The sequence below is a fragment of the Argentina silus genome, assembly GCF_951799395.1.
Source record: "Argentina silus genome assembly, chromosome: 14".
Classification (NCBI taxonomy): domain Eukaryota; kingdom Metazoa; phylum Chordata; class Actinopteri; order Argentiniformes; family Argentinidae; genus Argentina; species Argentina silus.
This window is the reverse complement of record NC_139668.1, coordinates 3,029,258-3,047,589: the sequence shown is the minus strand read 5'-3', so window position 1 is coordinate 3,047,589 and position 18,332 is coordinate 3,029,258. Positions and strand designations below refer to the sequence as shown.

The following is an 18,332-nucleotide window of genomic DNA, read 5'->3' as shown; positions in this document are numbered from 1 at the left end:
AATGATGTTTACTTACACAGAAACATAAGAAACACGTTTTCTTATTTTGGCTCTGTACTCCTAAAGTTTGGATTTGAAATCAAACAATTACTGAGGTAAAACATATTGGTTTCACCATTTAGAAATGACAACATTTTTTATACATTCAGGGCACCAAAAGTAATGGGACAATTGGCTTGACAAGTGTTTCTGGTAAGTCAGGTGTGTTCCGTCACATCATTTGTGCAGGCATAAGACAAGATGGAACATAAGATAAGAGGAGAGCTGTCAATGTTTAGTATTGATTCTAGGTTTTGACTTTGAAGTCTGCTACTGGTGTCTGTCAACATGAGGACCAACAAGGTGTCAATGAAAGTCAAGGAAGTTATTATTAGGCTGAAAAATCTGAAAGAAAACGATTAGACACATAGACAAAACGAACAGTTTGGAACATCATTAAAAAGAAAAAAAGCATTGTTGAGCTCAGCAATCGCAAGCAGGCTGGTAGGCCAAGGAAGACTTCCACAGTGGATGACTGAAGAATGCTCACCAGAATTAAGAAAACCCCCAAAACAACTGTCCCAAAGATCAGGAACACTCTCCAGGAGGTAGGTGTGAATGTGTCAGAGACTACCATCCCTAGAATACGTCACCAGCCGAACTACAGAGGCTTCACTGCAATGTGCAAACCACTAGTTATCCTCAAAAAGGATGGTCAGGTTAGTTTGCAAAAAATGTTTTATTGTGGACAGATAAGATATAATGATATTATCATGTACCAGAGTGATTGCAAGTGAAAAGTTTAGATGAAAAAGGATCTTCCCAAGATTTACAGCATACCACCTCATCTGTGAAACATTGTTAGGGGATGTTATGGTTTGGGCATGTATAGCTGCCACTAGAACAGGTTAACTTAATCTTAATTGATGATGTAACTGCTGACAGCAGCAGCTGAATGTATTCTGAAGTGGTCAGAAACATCTTGTCTGCTCGTGTGCAAGCAAATGCCACCAAATTCATTGGATGGCGCTTCATCATAAAGTAAGAAAATGTCTCAAACATTGCCATAGCAACTAGGGAGTTTTCAGGGCCAAAAAGTGGAAATGTCTTGACTGCATTTAATTTCCTGATAAGAGTTTAGGCAAAAAGTCCTCAAAATAAACAACAATTGAAGATGTCTGCTGTACAGGCTTGGCAGAGCATCACCAGAGATGATACTTAGCATCTGGTGGGGCCAATGATTCGCAGACTTTAGCAAAGGGTTGTCGATCAAATACTAAGCATAACTGCTTCATTTGGACATTTTATGAATCTGTTCCATTACTTATAGTGCCCTGAAATAGGGGGACGATGTACAAAAGGTTTTGTAATTTCTAAATGGTGAAACCAGTACTTTAACCTCTTAGTAATTGTTTGATTTCAAGTCCAAACTGTAGAGAGAGTATTATGCCAGTGCTTTATGTTGGTCTGATGTATTAATACAGCAACAGCATCAAATATGCCTTATTCCATATTTCTACCCTCACTGACTGTTAACCTTGACTGTTAACCTTGTTACATATTACATACATGTTCTAAATGTTAGATTTTTCATATCAAATGTACACCATTACCATTTTATCCACACTTACCCCACCCTGTCACACACACACAAAAACAATGCACTGACAGTGTAATTATAATTATTTAAAATTATTCTAATTCATAGTGTACATGCCCCATACCCATTTCACAGCTTCTAGCCTCATTGCCACTTAGCCTCACACAACCTACAAAATGTATTGTTTTATTCTTCTATTTTGTAAATTTGTTACTGCTATTTTGTTAATATTTAGCTATTTTGTAAATTGTCAATATTTGCTATTGTTTTGTCCCATGCACCAACCTCACCAAGTAAATTTCCTGTATGTGCAAATATACTTATAAAAGAAATAAAGAAATAAAATAATTCTGATTCTGATTCTTAGGCAAGTGACTTCGATTTCATTACTGAACACCCTCTATGAAATAGAAGTATGGCAGAAAATTACGATAGTGAACATTCAAAATTAAAGACAAATTATGTCATGCTTTTCCACTCCAAACAGCCTTTGAAGACACATTAGGATAAAAAAAAAAAAAACTATTAGACAAAAAAAACTTTATTAGAAATATAGACAGACACAACAGTGATGAAAAATCTAGCCAAGAAAGCCCACTTTCTGTCTCTTCTTTCCAAGACCCTCCTCTACCTCCAGGAGCTCCATGAGGGGGGAGTGGAGGGCCTTCCCCACCCGTTTCCCTGTCTGTAAACACAAACAGTGTACCAAAACATGATACATTCTACATACAAACAGTACACATACACATACAATACATAGCATGCATATATACAATGCTCACACCTTGTTAAAATAAACTGCATGTAAAAACTCAATGACACACACTGGATTTCAATGTGCAGATGATACAAATGTCCAGCTGTCTATGGAGCTTGTTAGGATGGGAGAGGCCAGATAGTATGAAAAAGGAATGCAGTCGCCCAAACTCACTTCAGTCATCTCAAAGATGCTCTCTGGGTCCAGGCTTCCTCCCCCAACCTTCCTGACACAGGTGACCATTCCCTTGTGTGTGACAGAGATGATGAGACTGGCTACTGAACACGCCTTCTCCTGTAGCGTGGCATCCACAACGTGCCTGTGGCCCACCTATATACACACACACACACACACACACACACACACACACACACAGCAAATTAAGAGAGAAAAACACAATTTCGGAACAAAACCCACCTCCTGGAAAACCCTTAACTGAGCTCCAGATAAACATTTACAATGTTTTATGCTAATAATACTGTGTATCTGCAGGTGTTGTCATGCCAACGCCTCACCTTGCACAAGGTCACAATGCAGGGAACGTTCTCCACGTTGACTCGCATGCAGTCATACGGGTCATCTGACAGCTCAATCTCCTTCCCTCCTTCTTCGTCCTCAGAGATGTGCACTCTGGCTATTCTGTTTGGATAGAGGAAGTTTTGTCAAGGATTGTCAAGACAAGTGTCATTTATTTGTCATTACATTGAATACAAGTATAGAATGTGTATGTGTGTGTGTGTGTGTGTGTGTGTGTGTGTGTGTGTGGGGGGGGGGGGGGGGTGTTGGTTGGCTGCCTCTGGTGAGGATATTCTGCTGTGTGCTGGAACTCTCAGCCTCTTCCCCTCAATAAATAAGCTACATTTTTGTGTGAACAAAGGCCCGGGTGGTCTGGGTGGTCTGGCTGGTAGAGTGGACAGCTCACGTGTTAGACATCAATGTCCTTGGTCTCATTTTGTGAAAAAGGTCAAATGTACATTTCCTGTAACTTCATAGAAAGCACGTGGCTGAAGCTTAGCCCCTTACTTTGTGTTGAAGAGAGCTGCCTTGATCGCTATAGAGATGGCGTCATATAGGTTTCCGTCACACTGCAGTAGCTGAGAAAACAAACAAAAAAGATGACTTCACTTTCATGCATTTTTACCCCACATGCATTTTTACCCCAATCCAACAGTAAACCAAGTTGTTAAATCATTTTCCAGGCACATTCCTATTCAGTGTTTTTATTTTAATGATAGAAATGTCTACCTCCTCCCCAAATGGTCATGAGATCAACAGTCACCACAGGTGCATTTGTTGTGTAGTGTCATCTCTCTCGCTGTGATTGGACGATTATGCTTCCTGATTGACCTGGCAGAGAGGTCATCACTCACCAGCACGTCCACATACAGCACCCAGCAGTGCTCCCCAGGGCTAATGCAGAGGCTGCGCAGGTCCACGCTGCGCCTGTTGTTGAACACTTTGTACAGGGTGTTACTCAGCTCCATGCCAAGCTCTTCACCGCCTCGACCCTCAAACTCTGGTGTGGCATTGGCTGAGCTATGAGAGAAAGGAAAAAAATACCGAAAGACTCACCATGAGAGATTGGATGCGACATTACAGTACTTCTTGGAGGGGGTGGTCTCAGAGCCAAGGTTAAATTGTGACCTGCAACAATGCACTCACCAGTCAACAAAAAACTCCAGATATCCCTCATCTGGTACCATGGGCCTTGGTTTTCCAATTTCAGCTTTGACTCCAACTAGGATGTCTGTATGTCCCTGCAAGATGAAAACAGAATTGAACTTGTGGTAGCACTGTGCTTAAATATAGTTATAGTTAGTATAGTCATTATGTACTACACCATATTGTAGGTGGAAAATAGGTCTACATAAATTGCTTGATTGTTTCAGTTGGTTGTTAGATTAGGTTAGGTTATGTATCCACCACTGCTCCCTGAAGGATAGCCTTGATCAGCCCGAGCGGACTGTAGTATCTGGGTCCAAAGCTCCCCTATTGTAGCTGCCGAGGGGATTGACTCCTGCAGCACAAAGTCGTCCTACGGGCGGTCTTAGCTCTACGTGATTCCCGGTTGCAATACCTCATTGTGAACCTTAAGTCCTCTACTTCCACACTACTTTGACAGAATCTTCCGATCAAAAAATATAAAGGTTTAATAGGCCGTCTTAGATGAAAACCTACCCGACCATGTTCTGCTGCAGCACCGATATCTACACGTTGTGTCTGGCTGGGAAACCATTCACTGAGCAGCACCTGTTTAATGTGTGATGTTGTTGCCAGTAACAACGTGCTGTCCTTTGTGGCTCAGTTGGTAGAGCATGGTGATAACAATGCCTAGGTTGTGGGTTCGTTTCCCGCTGGGACCATATTTACTGAAAATGTATGCATTCACTGTAATGTAAGTCGCCTTGGATAAAAAAAAAGAAAAAAAAAGCATCAGCTAAATGCCATATAACGTGTGGATATCGCCGGTGCTGCAGCAAAACTACAGGTTGTTGGAATGAAGTCGCGAACTCCGGCAAGCCGATACCACGACGTCGGAGTAAGTGTAACACTAGCACCTATGATAGATTGTACAAAGGTGGACAGACCCTTTTTTCAGCAAGCTATTCAATGTGTTTCTGTTGCAACTTTTCATGGAAATGAGCTAACTAACTTACCAATGTGACTTTGGCAGAGCCATCTGTGTTTGATACCACGTCTGTCTCAATCTCCATGTGTCTGTAGTCCTCGCAACCTCGCCCATCCACCCTTAAATCATCCTAGTGCAAATGATGAGAAGGTGAAAATAGGAATAAGATAGTTGGCACAGTGCACATCAGTAGTGTCGTTTGCTAAGTTAGCTAGCTACTAAGATATGGCAAGAGAATGCCTGTAAAAAAAAAAGAAGTAAATTACAAAGAAATAACTTGATTCAATCGACTTTGTTGGGTTGGCTAAACAAAAGCATTATACTATGTCTTTAGAATCCAACCTACCCGTACACCATGTAAAATATACACTTTCTCTGCCTCACTGACTTGTACAGTAGCCATGGTGCAAAACACTGACAAACCACATGGTGTGTTCCGCAGCACCAATCGACGTCATCAAAGGGCGACCGAAAAAAGCAGATTTGTAATCTGCCACAGATAAATGCCTATCCATAGTGTTGCTAGATCAGCAGCTTTCATCAACAATCTTTTATTTATGCATTTTGGAATCTGTCATGTTGCTCTTTTTTATTTTGGTCACTAAATATGATATCATGAATGTATGCTTTTTTATTTTCAGATTATTTCACTCGACTAAATCATCCCTTCAAGAATGTTTTAGATGATATTAGTAGTACAGCCGATTGTTGGCACACGCAATCATTTGCGCCTGTGGATAGACTACCTGTTGCTCACCGTGCTACCTTCACAAACCGGGGATCTCAACGCGTTCATTTGCCTGTCCCTATCTTCACATTGAATTTATTATTGTCAGGTTTCACGGAGGAGTTTGCTCACTTTGTAGTGATGCCGACAGAACGACTGCACGATGGATAACATTTTAGCCGTACTTCGTTGAAGAAGTCAGGATGAGATCATGCTTTCGGAAAAAATAAGCAGAAATTATGACCGAAGATAATTGTGATAAAGTGACCGAAGATCGCGTCGACACCTGCAGGGTGAGATCGTGTATAATTCCTCTCAAATTATTGAATCGATTCGATCGGTGTTTGACATTCCAAATCAATATTTAATTCAAGAGCATTTAATCTTTTATTTTATTTTTTACATTTTATGTGATGGAAGTATGGAGAATGGGCAGGTGCTTCCAGCTTAAAGAGAGCAAGTAAACACTTATTTTTTTATGGAGCCTCTTTCTCTCCATCTCTCTTGAACACACTATGGACATTGTTGACTACGCAACTGACTTCAGAATCTCATCCAAAAAAGTGAGCCTCAGTCATGATGTGGATAGACTGAATGCTGTGGGCCGTGGGATTCAACATGGCAAGGACTACAGACTTGTGGATGCCCTCCTCGTCGGCGGGGCGCCTTGGGGGTTCACCCTGAGAGGGGGTCTGGAGCATCGGGAGCCTCTGGTCATAACCAAGGTGATGATCTGTGATGGTGATAGCCTTGGCCAACTGAGCCTAAAAGTTATTCACAATATTTACTCAATTTGCTGCAAAGAAAATGTGCCTTCGGAAAGTATTCAGACCCCTTCACAGTAGTAAAAGAGTGAAAATATAATTTGTTTTATTCTCGTCATTGTACATGGCATGTAAACATTTTTTGATTGATTCATGGAAGCTCTCATTTTAATAATATGAAAAAGAATCAACGTGAACTCGCAGTGCCATTGACACGAACTGCACTCTTTGCTTTGTGAGCATCCTGTGTCCTATTGCTGAAATGTGTGGAATCAACTGAAAAACATTATATCACTATGAGTTAATAGTACTGCCACATATATTCCATGTCTGACATAACTTTATTAAGTGTCCATGAAGACAAGATTTATTCTAAATTAAGATTTATCCGAGGACATCATTTAGAATTTCTCCGACCAGACAATAATTTGTCCTTTTCCAAATTGAAAAGGTCTGTAACACATTGTAAGCGTACCAATTATATTGCTCAACGATGCCTCCTTGTGGTTGTTTTGCAAAGGTGAATTAGCTGAAATAAAACATGTCAAAAAGTCGAGCTGACTCCCTAAAACCCCCAAATCCTTACCCTTGTTTCGCATGTAAATCCCTAACTTTATTCTGTAATCCATAGGTTGCATTATCAAAGCTGACTTGTGTTTATTAATGTCAAATTACTCTAAAACGTTCCCCTGCTTCTTGGTTGCTGCCTGCACATAGGGCACATATGAGAGAATGCATGATGACGGCATGAGAGGAGATAAGGATATTTGAAAAACAAAAGTTGGTCCCAATGCTTGGTCCTCGTTAAGATAACTTGATATTTAAACCATTTCCACTCTTCATCTCTGTAATTAATGAGCTGCCATGACTGTGCCACTGCCAGATATGAATGGTGTGAAGCTTTGGCCTTCAGTACATCTTTAGTTTAAAGGGATATTTTACAACAACAACACAAAATCTTGTCAGTCCACTACACAACACTACACCGCTAGTATAGTCTCAAAATATAATTATTTTGCACATACACTACAAGCCACATAGATATCCTAATGTCAAGCTTTTTTATTTCCTTGAATAGTCTCATAATGGTGCAATTGATGCTCTATTTCAGACCTTGCCTTTTCAGTGTGGTCACTAGGGTCATACTGGGTATTAAAGTGTCACAAGTGAGAGGAATTGTAGCAACATGATTGTTGTTTTTCCTGTCTTTGTGTCCACCTGTAATTTCCCTGTGCAGAGCCTAAATCATGTGGAGCTCCTGGATTTGGCTCTAGATCGTTTTGTCTCAAATAGCAGGTCAGATGAGCCCTTGAGGGAGACATGCACTTGCCAAATGTCATGAGAATGTCTCTAGTCTTTAGTTTTGGCCTTAGTAAGAGGGGAGGAAGTTTTGCTGTATTATTTGTCATTACATTAAATACAAGCATACAATGCAACGAAATGCCTGAGGCAGAGCAGCTCTACAACATCAAACATCATCAACAACAGCATGTAACAAGGATAAGCTAAAATATAAACATCAACAGTTATAACATTAAATATAGTGAAAATAAAATATACTGATTTTTGTAGCAGCAGTACTAGGAACCAGTGAGGTACTGAAGAATATTAGTGAATTGACATTCACTGATCTGTCAGTGTCAGCCTTGAGCCTGTAGAAGCAGCATGATGAAGCACCCTGGCTGAATGTACAGTGCATTCGGAAAGTATTCAGACCCCTTCACTTTTTCCACATTTTGTTATGTTACAGCCTTATTCTAAAATGGATTAAAGTATTTTTTTTCCCTCATCAATCTACACACAATACCCAGGATTGTAGATATCTAATTTATTAAAAATAAAAAACTGATATCACATTTACATAAGTAATCAGACCCTTTACTCTGTACTTTGTTGAAGCACTTTTGGCAGCGATTACAGCCTCAAGTCTTCTTGGGTATGACGCTACAAGCTTGGCACACCTGTATTTGAGGAGTTTCTCCCATTCTTCTTTGCAGATCCTCTCAAGCTCTGTCAGGTTGGATGGGGAGCGTCGGTGCATAGCTATTTTCAAGTCTCTCCAGAGATGTTAGATTGGGTTCAAGTCCGGGCTCTGGCTGGGCCACTCAAGGACATTCAGAGACTTGTCCTGAAGCCACTCCTGTCTTGGCTGTGTGCTTCGGGTCGTTGTCCTGTTGGAAGGTGAACCTTCGCCCCAGTCTGAGGTCCGGAGCGCTCTGGAGCAGGTTTTCATCAAGGATCTCTGTACTTTGCTCCATTCATCTTTCCCTCCATACCTGACTAGTCTCCTAGTCCCTGCCGCTGAAAAACATCCCCTCAGCGTGATGCTGCCACCACCATGCATCACCGTAGGAATGGTATTGGCCAGGTGATGAGCGGTACCTGGTTTCCTCCAGATGTGACTCTTGGCATTCAGGCCAAAGAGTTTAATCTTGGTTTCATCAGACCAGAGAATCTTGTTTCTCATGGTCTGAGAGTCCTTTAGGTGCCTTTTGGCAAACTCCAAGCGGGCTGTCATGTGCTTTTTACTGAGGAGTGGCTTCTGTCTGGCCACTCTACCATAAGGGCCTGATTGGTGGAGTGCTACAGAGATGGTCGTCCTTTTGGAAGGTTCTCCCATCTTCACAGAGGAACTCTGGAGCTCTGTCAGAGTGACCACTGGGTTCTTGGTCACCTCCCTGACGATGGCCCTTCTCCCCCTGTTGCTCAGTTTGGCCAGGCAGCTCTAGGAAGAGTCTTGGTGGTTCCAAACTTCTTCCATTTAAGAATGATGGAGCTACTGTGTTCTTGGGGACCTTCAATACTGCAGACATTTTTTTTGGGTCTGAATACTTTCCAAATGCAATATGTAATAATGTAAGGCTTGATTAGAGAGCACCGTAGACTCTTTGGAATACATGTATTTACTAAGGCTTGATGCTTTTTAAAGTTATATTATTAATTTAAGGGATTTATAAAGTAACTTATTTTGATCCGTATAACATCAGTTTTATTACATAACATGGACTAGATGGTACTTGGCTTGGGAGAGAAGATTGCACCCCCAGTAGTACCTCATCCTTATCATAGGCCATTTGTGTCACCTGGAAGCTGCTTTGTACAGTACACACTCTACCACCAGTGTGCCACCCAGCATATTAATATGCTCAGGCCTCAATGCAACAATAAGACTGAGGAGTGACATGTGGGTTTCTCTCTCTGGGAGATCAGTATTGATAGCTGCTATTGAACAGAATGAGGGAACATTTTGTTACTGTTGTTGTCCTTCTCTTCTTCTGCTTGTGTATAAAATGTGTGGTAGAATGTACAACAAGTCTGCTTCATTCTCAAGTTTCAGGCTTGTGGTTAAATGTTTAATCAGAGCTCTCAGGTTGCTACAGTATATTGTTACTGGGCTGGCTGGTAATGGGAGATGGTCATTGGTCAGATTGGTTTTGGACCATAACGCCATGGTGCGAGAGCTCTCCGGTCATTGTCCACTCAGTGAATGAACTGTTTGTCAGTTTCTGTTGGCTGGCCCTCTCTCTTGTTCTCTGCTCCTCTGTCATCAACTGACACAGGCAACCATGTCTCAAAGATGCCTTATTGTTGGGATGCCTCTTGTTAGGGTTCATTGGTGCCACAGCCAAATGGCCTTATGGGACAACTGACTGATATCATGATTTTGGCTTCTCTTTTTGCTGATAATTCACATCAACTATATAAATATGACATAATCAAGAATAGGCTCAGCTTGGAGGGAAAATAAAGCCTATCTTGTAGAAAAGTGGTGTCTGCAATTGGAGTCAAGTGTAGTTCTAGTGGAACTACATAACACAGCAATTCATGCTGTCCCCTTTTGGATTCATCATTTATTCATTGTCAAATACATAGTAGGCTAATTCATCTCGTAGGCCTACTATTTGTGTACTTGCTCCATTAGCTGGTCAGTAGTCTTCCTCTTCACTGAGGCTTGGAAAGGGGTTTGAACATTTGACATGAAACCATTTTGAATCTAATGAAGTTGAATCAATGCCATGCTGGGGTTAAACAGTTCTCTGTATTTCTCAACCAAAGGAATGTGATATTCTTCTGAGCCATTGAACCATGACAAAAGAGCTGTTATAAAAATATACTTCACTAAAGAGTGATAGGACCTGAAAACCTTATGAAAATCTTATTTTAGAGGAAGGTAATTATTTTTCTCTTGCAAGATTAGTCCAGTGCTACAATTAGTACATTTTTCAAATAAATAAACATTTATTATGATCGACTATTCACATATTTTTGGCTTGCCTTATCACAATCGGTTATATGCACTCCAAAATACATTTTACGAAGGTGATAGTTTGAAAGAGGATAATCTCAGTATTTAGGATACTAAAATCAATCAACATCCCTAAACGAGGCCCCAATTGCTAACACTAGCTCTGTACAATTTTTTTTAAATTTGTTTAGTTATTACAGTACGAATAACAGCATGACAAACAGCAAGATCTAGGCTGTAATACATACAGCTCAAAACTGCATACAGATGGGTCAACCTATGATCATGCTATGCTGACTAAGCTTCAAAGCCAAGGTTAAGATTTGCTCAGGGTGAAGCATTGTTATCCTCCTCGTCTGATACAATGATATGTGCTTCAAATCCTTGTGGCTCAGGTGCTATGGCCTGTTTGTGTTTCAGGTGGAGGAGGGCAGCAAGGCAGCCACCAGGCTCCAGGCTGGAGATGAGATCGTCAGTATCAACGCAGTTCCCCTGAGTGGCTCCAGACAAGAGGCCATCTGCCTGGTGAAGAGCTCCTACAAGAGCCTGGCCCTGGTGGTCAGAAGGTAATGTAGCTGAACTTCCCTTCTATCTCTCACTCTATATTGACTTCTAAGTGTGCACTCGTTAGTGTGCTTCGAAGCAATTTTTGGAGCGCTGCTCTTCGTACACATTTTAAGCAACACACTCCAAACCAACTTTAAAATGTGCAGAAAACTCAAAGTTATGAACCCTGTAAAAGCTTTCTATTCTATTATACCTTTTAAACTATTCCACTTGAAATAACTTCAAAGTCCCAATGGTTTTACATAGAGTAATTTCACTGAGATTTACAGGAAGTTCATGGCGGCCATTAAATTGCTTAGTAACCAGTTGGGGATCAACAAGACATTTGTTGTAAAATTGAACAGCCATTTGGAAAATAGCTAATACACTAGTGCTAGCGATGTCTCTAGCGTGTTAGCTCCGTCTTTTACAAGTAGACTAACTAGATAGGATGCCACCATTCGATATAATCTAGAAATATAGCTAGCTAAGTAACTAGCAAGCCAACTATAGTTATCCTGCGTCATACGCATTAATGACTGTAATGGTCACTGTTTTGCATAGGCCTTCATGTAAAATAATGTTTTTGTGGCTCAAAAGCTGAATGAAAACTTACATTCAGAGTCTATTGTCTTCTGACAGATAGCGTGACTTCGTCCACACTGGTTTGTCTGATAACTTGCAAGCAATTATGGGAAAGATAAAAAAGTAGTCCGGCTAAAATATGCGCTGTCAAAAAAGTTACCATGGTTACAATGGGGCAGACCAACTTTTCAGCCTCAAACCAGTCATGACTATTCAACAAAACAATAAACCCATAAATGATTTTCAAGTTTCTTTCCAGCAAATGTCTTGTTTGTATGACTCGCAAAAGAGTTTAGAATTTGGGTGTGCAGTATTTATTAGGTTTGGCAATGAGGACGAAAGCTAGCATAGAATATTGCCTCATCGCCACAATACAAAGCAAAACATTACTCATTTGTACTTTTTTGTACATAGGTAATTTTGTGTATACAAAACAGTGCATATAAGCACATCTACACATATCCAGTTACTATAAAAGCCAATGGTTTTAACTGAGTTTTTATAGGTTGTAAAGTAGGTTTGCTGCTGAAATCAATGGGCAGTGGTTGATATTCTGGTGTGACAGCACTATATTTCCACGGATGCGGAAAATCTTAAAAAATCAAGAATTGTTCCCACAACTTATAAGATAGGTAGTTCAGGCGAAGCAGCATCACGTTAGAATGGCGATACCTCAGACAAGACAATGATTCAGAGTCTAGATCACTTTATCACACGAGTGTTAATTGCCTATATTTGGGGGAAAAATAAGTATTTTTGCATACACATTCCATAGAGATATGCATCATTGCATAACTATTGATAAGTATTGATATGAATGTTGAAATTTAGATTTGCTTTTTCGAGAAATGTGTTATTTGGGGAAAACTGGGTTGGGGTATCTAAGGGTTAAATGTTATTGGCTTATAGTGGCCATATTGTTTTAGCTAATCTAATTAAACATTTTACATGGAAAGACCTTTATCCAAAAATATGTATACCAAATTTCATGCAGATCCGTAACGAAGCTTTGGACATGAAGATGTCTAAAGTCTGCTACAACATTGAAAACACAACAGAATACATCATGAGTATTTTTTCTGACTTTTCAAAATGACAGGAAACACTAACAAAACTCTGTATATATCTGTCACTCAAAACACACCATGGTTATTTTTCCAAGTGTTCTGTTTGTGCCCTGTGAAATATGTGGTGCCATACTGTGCCTTAGCCTTGGCTGCTCACAGCTATATTTGTCCTTACTTCACTTGGAAATATCTCACTGTGAAAACGTATCTTGTGCAGCAGCTGCAAAAGGAGAAACAGCGCCCCCCCTTTCACCCATAGTGGCCAGTCAGTGTCCCCCATACTGTCACTGCTCTGTGGCAAAATGTATCATAGCCTTTTACTGTGCCCCCCTCCCCACCCCCTATCTCTCACTTTCTCTTTTTTCAACAACTTAAGTATAGAAATTCTATTTACTGTTGGGTTAGTTTGGTATACCTTAAGGTTACTTAGTAGATTGAAGACTTTAGTCTTTCACTCCACTGAGCTACGCCCAGACTCTTTGCAATTCTTCGAACCACACTGTTGAAGCAAGGCACTCCAAACCAACTTCATAATGTTCACAGAACTTTTAATTAAGAAAACTGAAGAAAAAACATTCAAGTTGTACAACTCAACTTGGGTTTCAATGGTCACCAAAAGTGTTCTACAGTGTAGCAAACTGGCTGTCCCACACAGGCTCTGACTTTTGAAACATGAGGAGTTCCAGTATAATGAAGCACATTCATGAAGGGAACATTAGACTCAGCTCAGGTGTTTAATTTAATTTGCTTTGACATATAAAGCAACGCTGCTGCAATTGTAATTGCTCTTGCATTCAAGCTAAGTCACGACGAACAACCTGTTTAGGTTCTTCTCTAATATTCTGGAACAGTTCTTAGTTTTTCTAAAGATGTCTCTGTGTACGTATCTTGATGGTTACTGGGATTGTGTAATGGTGCGACTCTAACCACTGACATGCATAGACAGGAGACCATGTTGGACTGGAATTATACCATTTTCGTCCACAATTTCATCGCACAACCAGTCTTCCACTGTACTGTTGGTGTGAACTTCACTGTTTCACAAGCCCTCATCCATGACCATGATATCTGCCATAAACAGTAAACAGTCATGCTAATCCAGCTACAGTAAGAGTAGAGCAGCACTTGGCTTGTATTATAGGAGCAAGTAAACCCCCTCATCGTTAGAAAGGTGGGAAACATGCAATTATAGGGGAAAGAATGTCTGCAACCTGCAGGCCTGCTCTGAAAACATCACACATTTTTGGAAGTTAAGACAGACAAGCCCTTTCTCAATTGTCAGAAAATCCATCATCTCCTCGACTCCTCATGTCCTCCGTGACCTGGAAACCGATAAGTGGTCACTATATTTAATATATCCACCTGTTTGACTATTTTTAATTGTCAGGTGGATTCCTCCCTGTCCTCCCCTCCCCGAGGAGGTGCCCCACTGAAGGATTGTTGTTAAGTAATCTAACCCAAAAGTTAGGAGGATTTATTGCAAACATAACAGCTTACCAGTATACAGTCATTCTAGGCTTATAAACATAATGCCAAGGCATCCCAATTTGTGCGGTGCCAATATACCTACATCTCGGTGGAAGGGGTGACAACATGACATGGGAGCAGACAATGACACTCAATTCTTACGACTACAATTCTTTTCATCCTGGTTTCCTTGTTCACTCTCCTCGATTCCTCTCCTCATTTCCCTGTGACATTCTAAGGAGGACGCAAGGGGAGGATGGGAGGAATTGCGAGAAAATAATTGAGAAAGGGCCACAGACTCAATGCCAGCATGTGTCTGAGTTTAGGACTTGCTTCACGCGACTAGGTGCCAGTGGACATGATGGGGGTGGGATGTGAGCTCATTGTTGTCTGAGCTCCAAACACTGTTCACTGGTCATAGCCTCCCTCAGGAGCTGGCTAAAGCAACAAACATTCTGCAGCTAATTATTATTTTTTGCTCCCAAGAAACATCTCGATCCTAAACCAACAGCCATGGGATCATATGAAAGAGTGGCTGATACTCAATCACTTTAAAAGGCTTTGAAAACGACTGAAAAGTACACTTTTTAAAAAAAAGTTTCAAAAATGTATTTAAAAAGCAGGATACATGCATACAAAACTGAGGGCTAAAAGCTGTGGCTCACCTCAAGAAAAAGACAACCAAACACAGTCTAAATACAGTGCCTTGCAATCAACTACACTTGTGTTAGCCACTTACTTCATTACCAGCCAATCAGCTTACAAGAACAATTAAAACAGTTTCAGGGATGAAATTGATCATCTCTACAGTTTATGGAGTTCTGTTGAATGACAAACAATTGACTTGAATACATATACACATTTCACTACTTTCTAAATCCCAAAAAGACATTGATCTTCATAAATGATCTTGTCTTTGCAGGGAAGGAGGACCATTCATCACAGGTCATATAGTACTATGTTTACGTCACAATGTCTGTGTTGTTGAGTATGGCTCTCTGGAGCTTACCACTATCCTTGCAGCCAGACAAGAGGATTATCTACGTTGTGATTAACGTAAGATTGGCAGTGGGGATTATCTGTCACCTCAGTTTGAAAATGCTGGTCAGGGGCACCACCACTGGAGCTCAGATGATCATAAGCAGTAAGCAGTGCTTTTCCACTGATGAGTGAAACACGAAGAACATGAAATGAAACGCTGTTCAGCAGTATTGAACTGTGTGAAGTATCTAGACTTGTCTTTAATAGGAGTGTATTTTGACAGTTTTTCCTTTTTTTGTATGGTCCTTCCTTAGTGTAGTTGTTCTTCTCACGCTCCTGGTCATCTTGGTTGAGGCCCCTTACAAACATAGAGTGGGCCTTAGTGCTCATCTACTGTGAAACAGTAGAACCATTGTCCAGACTTTACCCTGTCACCACTGTTATTTCAGGTTAGATAATGACTCGTCAAGTTTTAAGAGGCAGGGGGGGGGCAACAACAGAGAAATGGCATTTTATCATGGCTGCTGTATCACTGTTCTGAGACTCAGTCTGCCTTCACTTTACGGAACACAGTTCTAAATCCCTTGTGCTTTCAGATAACACTGATTCACCCGTTTATTCTTCCTCTCAAGTCTGTACACCATAGGTCAGACCCTGACAGCATTATTCTGGAATCTCACGCTGGCAAAGCCAAAGGAGGATGTTCACTATGATGATTTGGCCATTAAAAAAACATAAGTGCATACCATTTATCTACACATTCATGTTCTGATACAGTACTTGCTGATCTGAAGTGCATTGTATTTTAGACTGGCATCTTTAGTTCAGTGTGCAAACATACGAATGATATTCAGTAGCTGGCCCTTGACAGCATCATAGACGAAATGGAACAAAAGGGTACTATTTTTCCGTGTGAGTGCACCCTGTCACACAAAGACAGGCTGTGGGTCAGGCATTGTTAGGAGGAGCCAACGTTGTGTCCTGTGGGCTTTGTTGGATTCCAGTGGCCTGGCTGTGCCGTTGGGTCTACGTCAGGGCAGGCCACAGCCAGCTGGTGGGGGAGCGTCACCAGGGTCCCTGTGAAAAGACCATGGCCAAACGGCCTTCTGAGAACCAGCATCACTCGCTCTGGCATCAGCTTCATGGCCAACGACCATGCGCTGGTATAGAAGGCATGCAGAGGATTCCTACTGGAATTCCTTAGACCCCCTGTGGCCTTGAGCTATGTAGTCACACACACACACACACACCACACACACCTTCAATTGAATAGGAGCAGATGCTGGATCAACCATGATTAATTCAAGCGTCCAGTCTTGAATTTTCTCAATCAGATTTTCACACCCCGATACGCTGCTGTTAATGTGATTTGTCTCACTGAGGTGTGACGGCAGGACTCTTCAACACTCACCGCTGCTCACCAACAAATACCAACACATGTGGGTCTCTTAAACAAACTGTTTTATTGCAGCTATAAAGAACATCCCGTTGAACAAAAAATAACAATTTGTAGAAATGGTTGTGAAATGTGTGGCTAGTGGCTCTACTCCTCAAAAAGAAAAGAGAATGTGCGTCATGAGAAAATGAATAACGTAGGCCATCTAGTGGCTGAAGTGTGTTTAAGAAGTTATGTGTCAGATAATGAATTCCACTTACATATCTGGTAAACGACATAGGCCTACGCGCTTTGAAAATGTCCTGTTTTTTGTACTTTATTCCCTCTCCCCCTCTATGTATTGTTGCTTTTCTGTTCTCACTAGTTCCCTAAAGAATCATACTCTGCTGACTGGCTACAGCGTCTTAAACCCTGAATCCAATTACAACCTGCAAAGCTACAGGCATGGGCTCAGCTTAGAGAGGAGACAAAGTAAACAATGTCACCAGATGGGCATTTGCAACATTACTATACCTCTTGTACTAGGTAAATCCATCCTCCAACCTGTGGAAAAGGGGAGGCTATGCCGCTGTTTAGGACTCAGTTGTTTCTGCAGTGTCTAAATGATACAGTCGAGTGACTATTGACCTCCCCTCTGCATGTTTTAGGTTTAGCCTCCCCCTTGCTGTGAAAAGTGGAATGTTCCATGTTGCCTAGGTGAGGTTACACCACTCATCGGGATAGGCTCTAGTGGGACAGCCTATTGTTTTCATATGCTTTGGCAAGGCTTTGTACAGGGTTTGAGTACTGCAATGGACCTCCCTTGACATGCATGGATTCAGAGGATAGAACTTCATTAAAGACATCAATCGAGGTACATTTCCTTTCCTCTGTCCAAATTGCTTGATGAGAGGCTGTGTCAATATCATGGAAGAATTATTTAGAAGGCTACATCCATTATTATGTTTACAATATAGCCTACTATATAATATACTAACCACTATATACTGTCGGTATTACAATATTTGTCTTTCATTTATAAGTCACAGAAAAATGATCTGTTTCAAACTTTATTTAGAATATTATTTTTCTTTATGCTATTCCAAGCGTCTTGTTGCCCAAAGACAGTTATATTATTTTATGTATGTACAGGGTATGTATTATTTTTAACTATATGTTGTTTTCTGCAAGTCACATCTTGCGGTTTTGTCTATATGGTTTTGTCTAACCAAAATAACACAGCCATTCCTCATGCTTGTAAAGCCATTTCTCCAGGTGCCCCCTCTCACCTTTTATATTCACGATCCAGCAAATCCTGTCCTGTGTCATGTGTCAGTGATCCTGTAGGTCGGAGAGGCAGCCAGAACATGTGAGAGAGAGAGAGAGAGAGAGAGAGTGTGAGATCAGCAGCTTCTTGTGTTTACTCTGGCAGTCTCATCTGGCAGCTGGACTGGATTAGAGACACTGACAGGACCCCCACACACAGACACCCTGTTCCTCTCCCTCCCCTCCTCACTCAGCATTTACTCTGAGACACTTGACATTTTTGGGGACTTTATCAGATCTGTGTTGCACCAGATATCTGCCAGCTCAGTACCCCCACTCTCCC

At 41.0% G+C, this 18,332-nt stretch overlaps 2 protein-coding genes across 2 annotated transcripts in view; one reads left to right on the top strand and one right to left on the bottom strand.

The window, feature by feature from the left end:
* Positions 1-2,104: 2,104 nt before the first annotated feature.
* exosc7 (exosome component 7) lies at positions 2,105-5,393 on the bottom strand. Its single transcript, XM_083685195.1, has 8 exons — positions 5,312-5,393; positions 4,994-5,095; positions 3,999-4,093; positions 3,707-3,872; positions 3,360-3,430; positions 2,852-2,975; positions 2,511-2,666; positions 2,105-2,264 (listed from the first exon to the last, which is right to left on the bottom strand). Exons 1-8 carry the CDS (start codon positions 5,366-5,368, stop codon positions 2,160-2,162), a joined length of 876 nt encoding a protein of 291 aa, XP_083541321.1. The 5' UTR covers positions 5,369-5,393; the 3' UTR covers positions 2,105-2,159.
* Positions 5,394-6,207: 814 nt separating this feature from the next.
* Positions 6,208-18,332, top strand: part of LOC310815272 (protein Shroom2-like) — a gene marked incomplete at both ends in the record, with an annotated part of 31,696 nt that continues 19,571 nt past the window's right edge. The window contains 2 exons of the mRNA XM_083685007.1: positions 6,208-6,417; positions 11,123-11,268. Of these exons, the coding sequence (XP_083541133.1) occupies positions 6,208-6,417; positions 11,123-11,268 (356 nt within the window). The remainder of the gene's footprint in view (positions 6,418-11,122; positions 11,269-18,332) is intronic.

Bases quoted from the DNA above. Each gene is read 5' to 3' on its own strand.
- exosc7 (XM_083685195.1), bottom strand. From the start codon at position 5,368: ATGGCTACTGTACAAGTCAGTGAGGCAGAGAAAGTGTATATTTTACAT. The intron at 5,096-5,311 runs GTAGGTTGGATT...CATTTGCACTAG, and splicing joins ATATTTTACATGGTGTACGG to GATGATTTAAGGGTGGATGG. The intron at 4,094-4,993 runs GTAAGTTAGTTA...TTCATCTTGCAG, and splicing joins GCTCTGCCAAAGTCACATTG to GGACATACAGACATCCTAGT.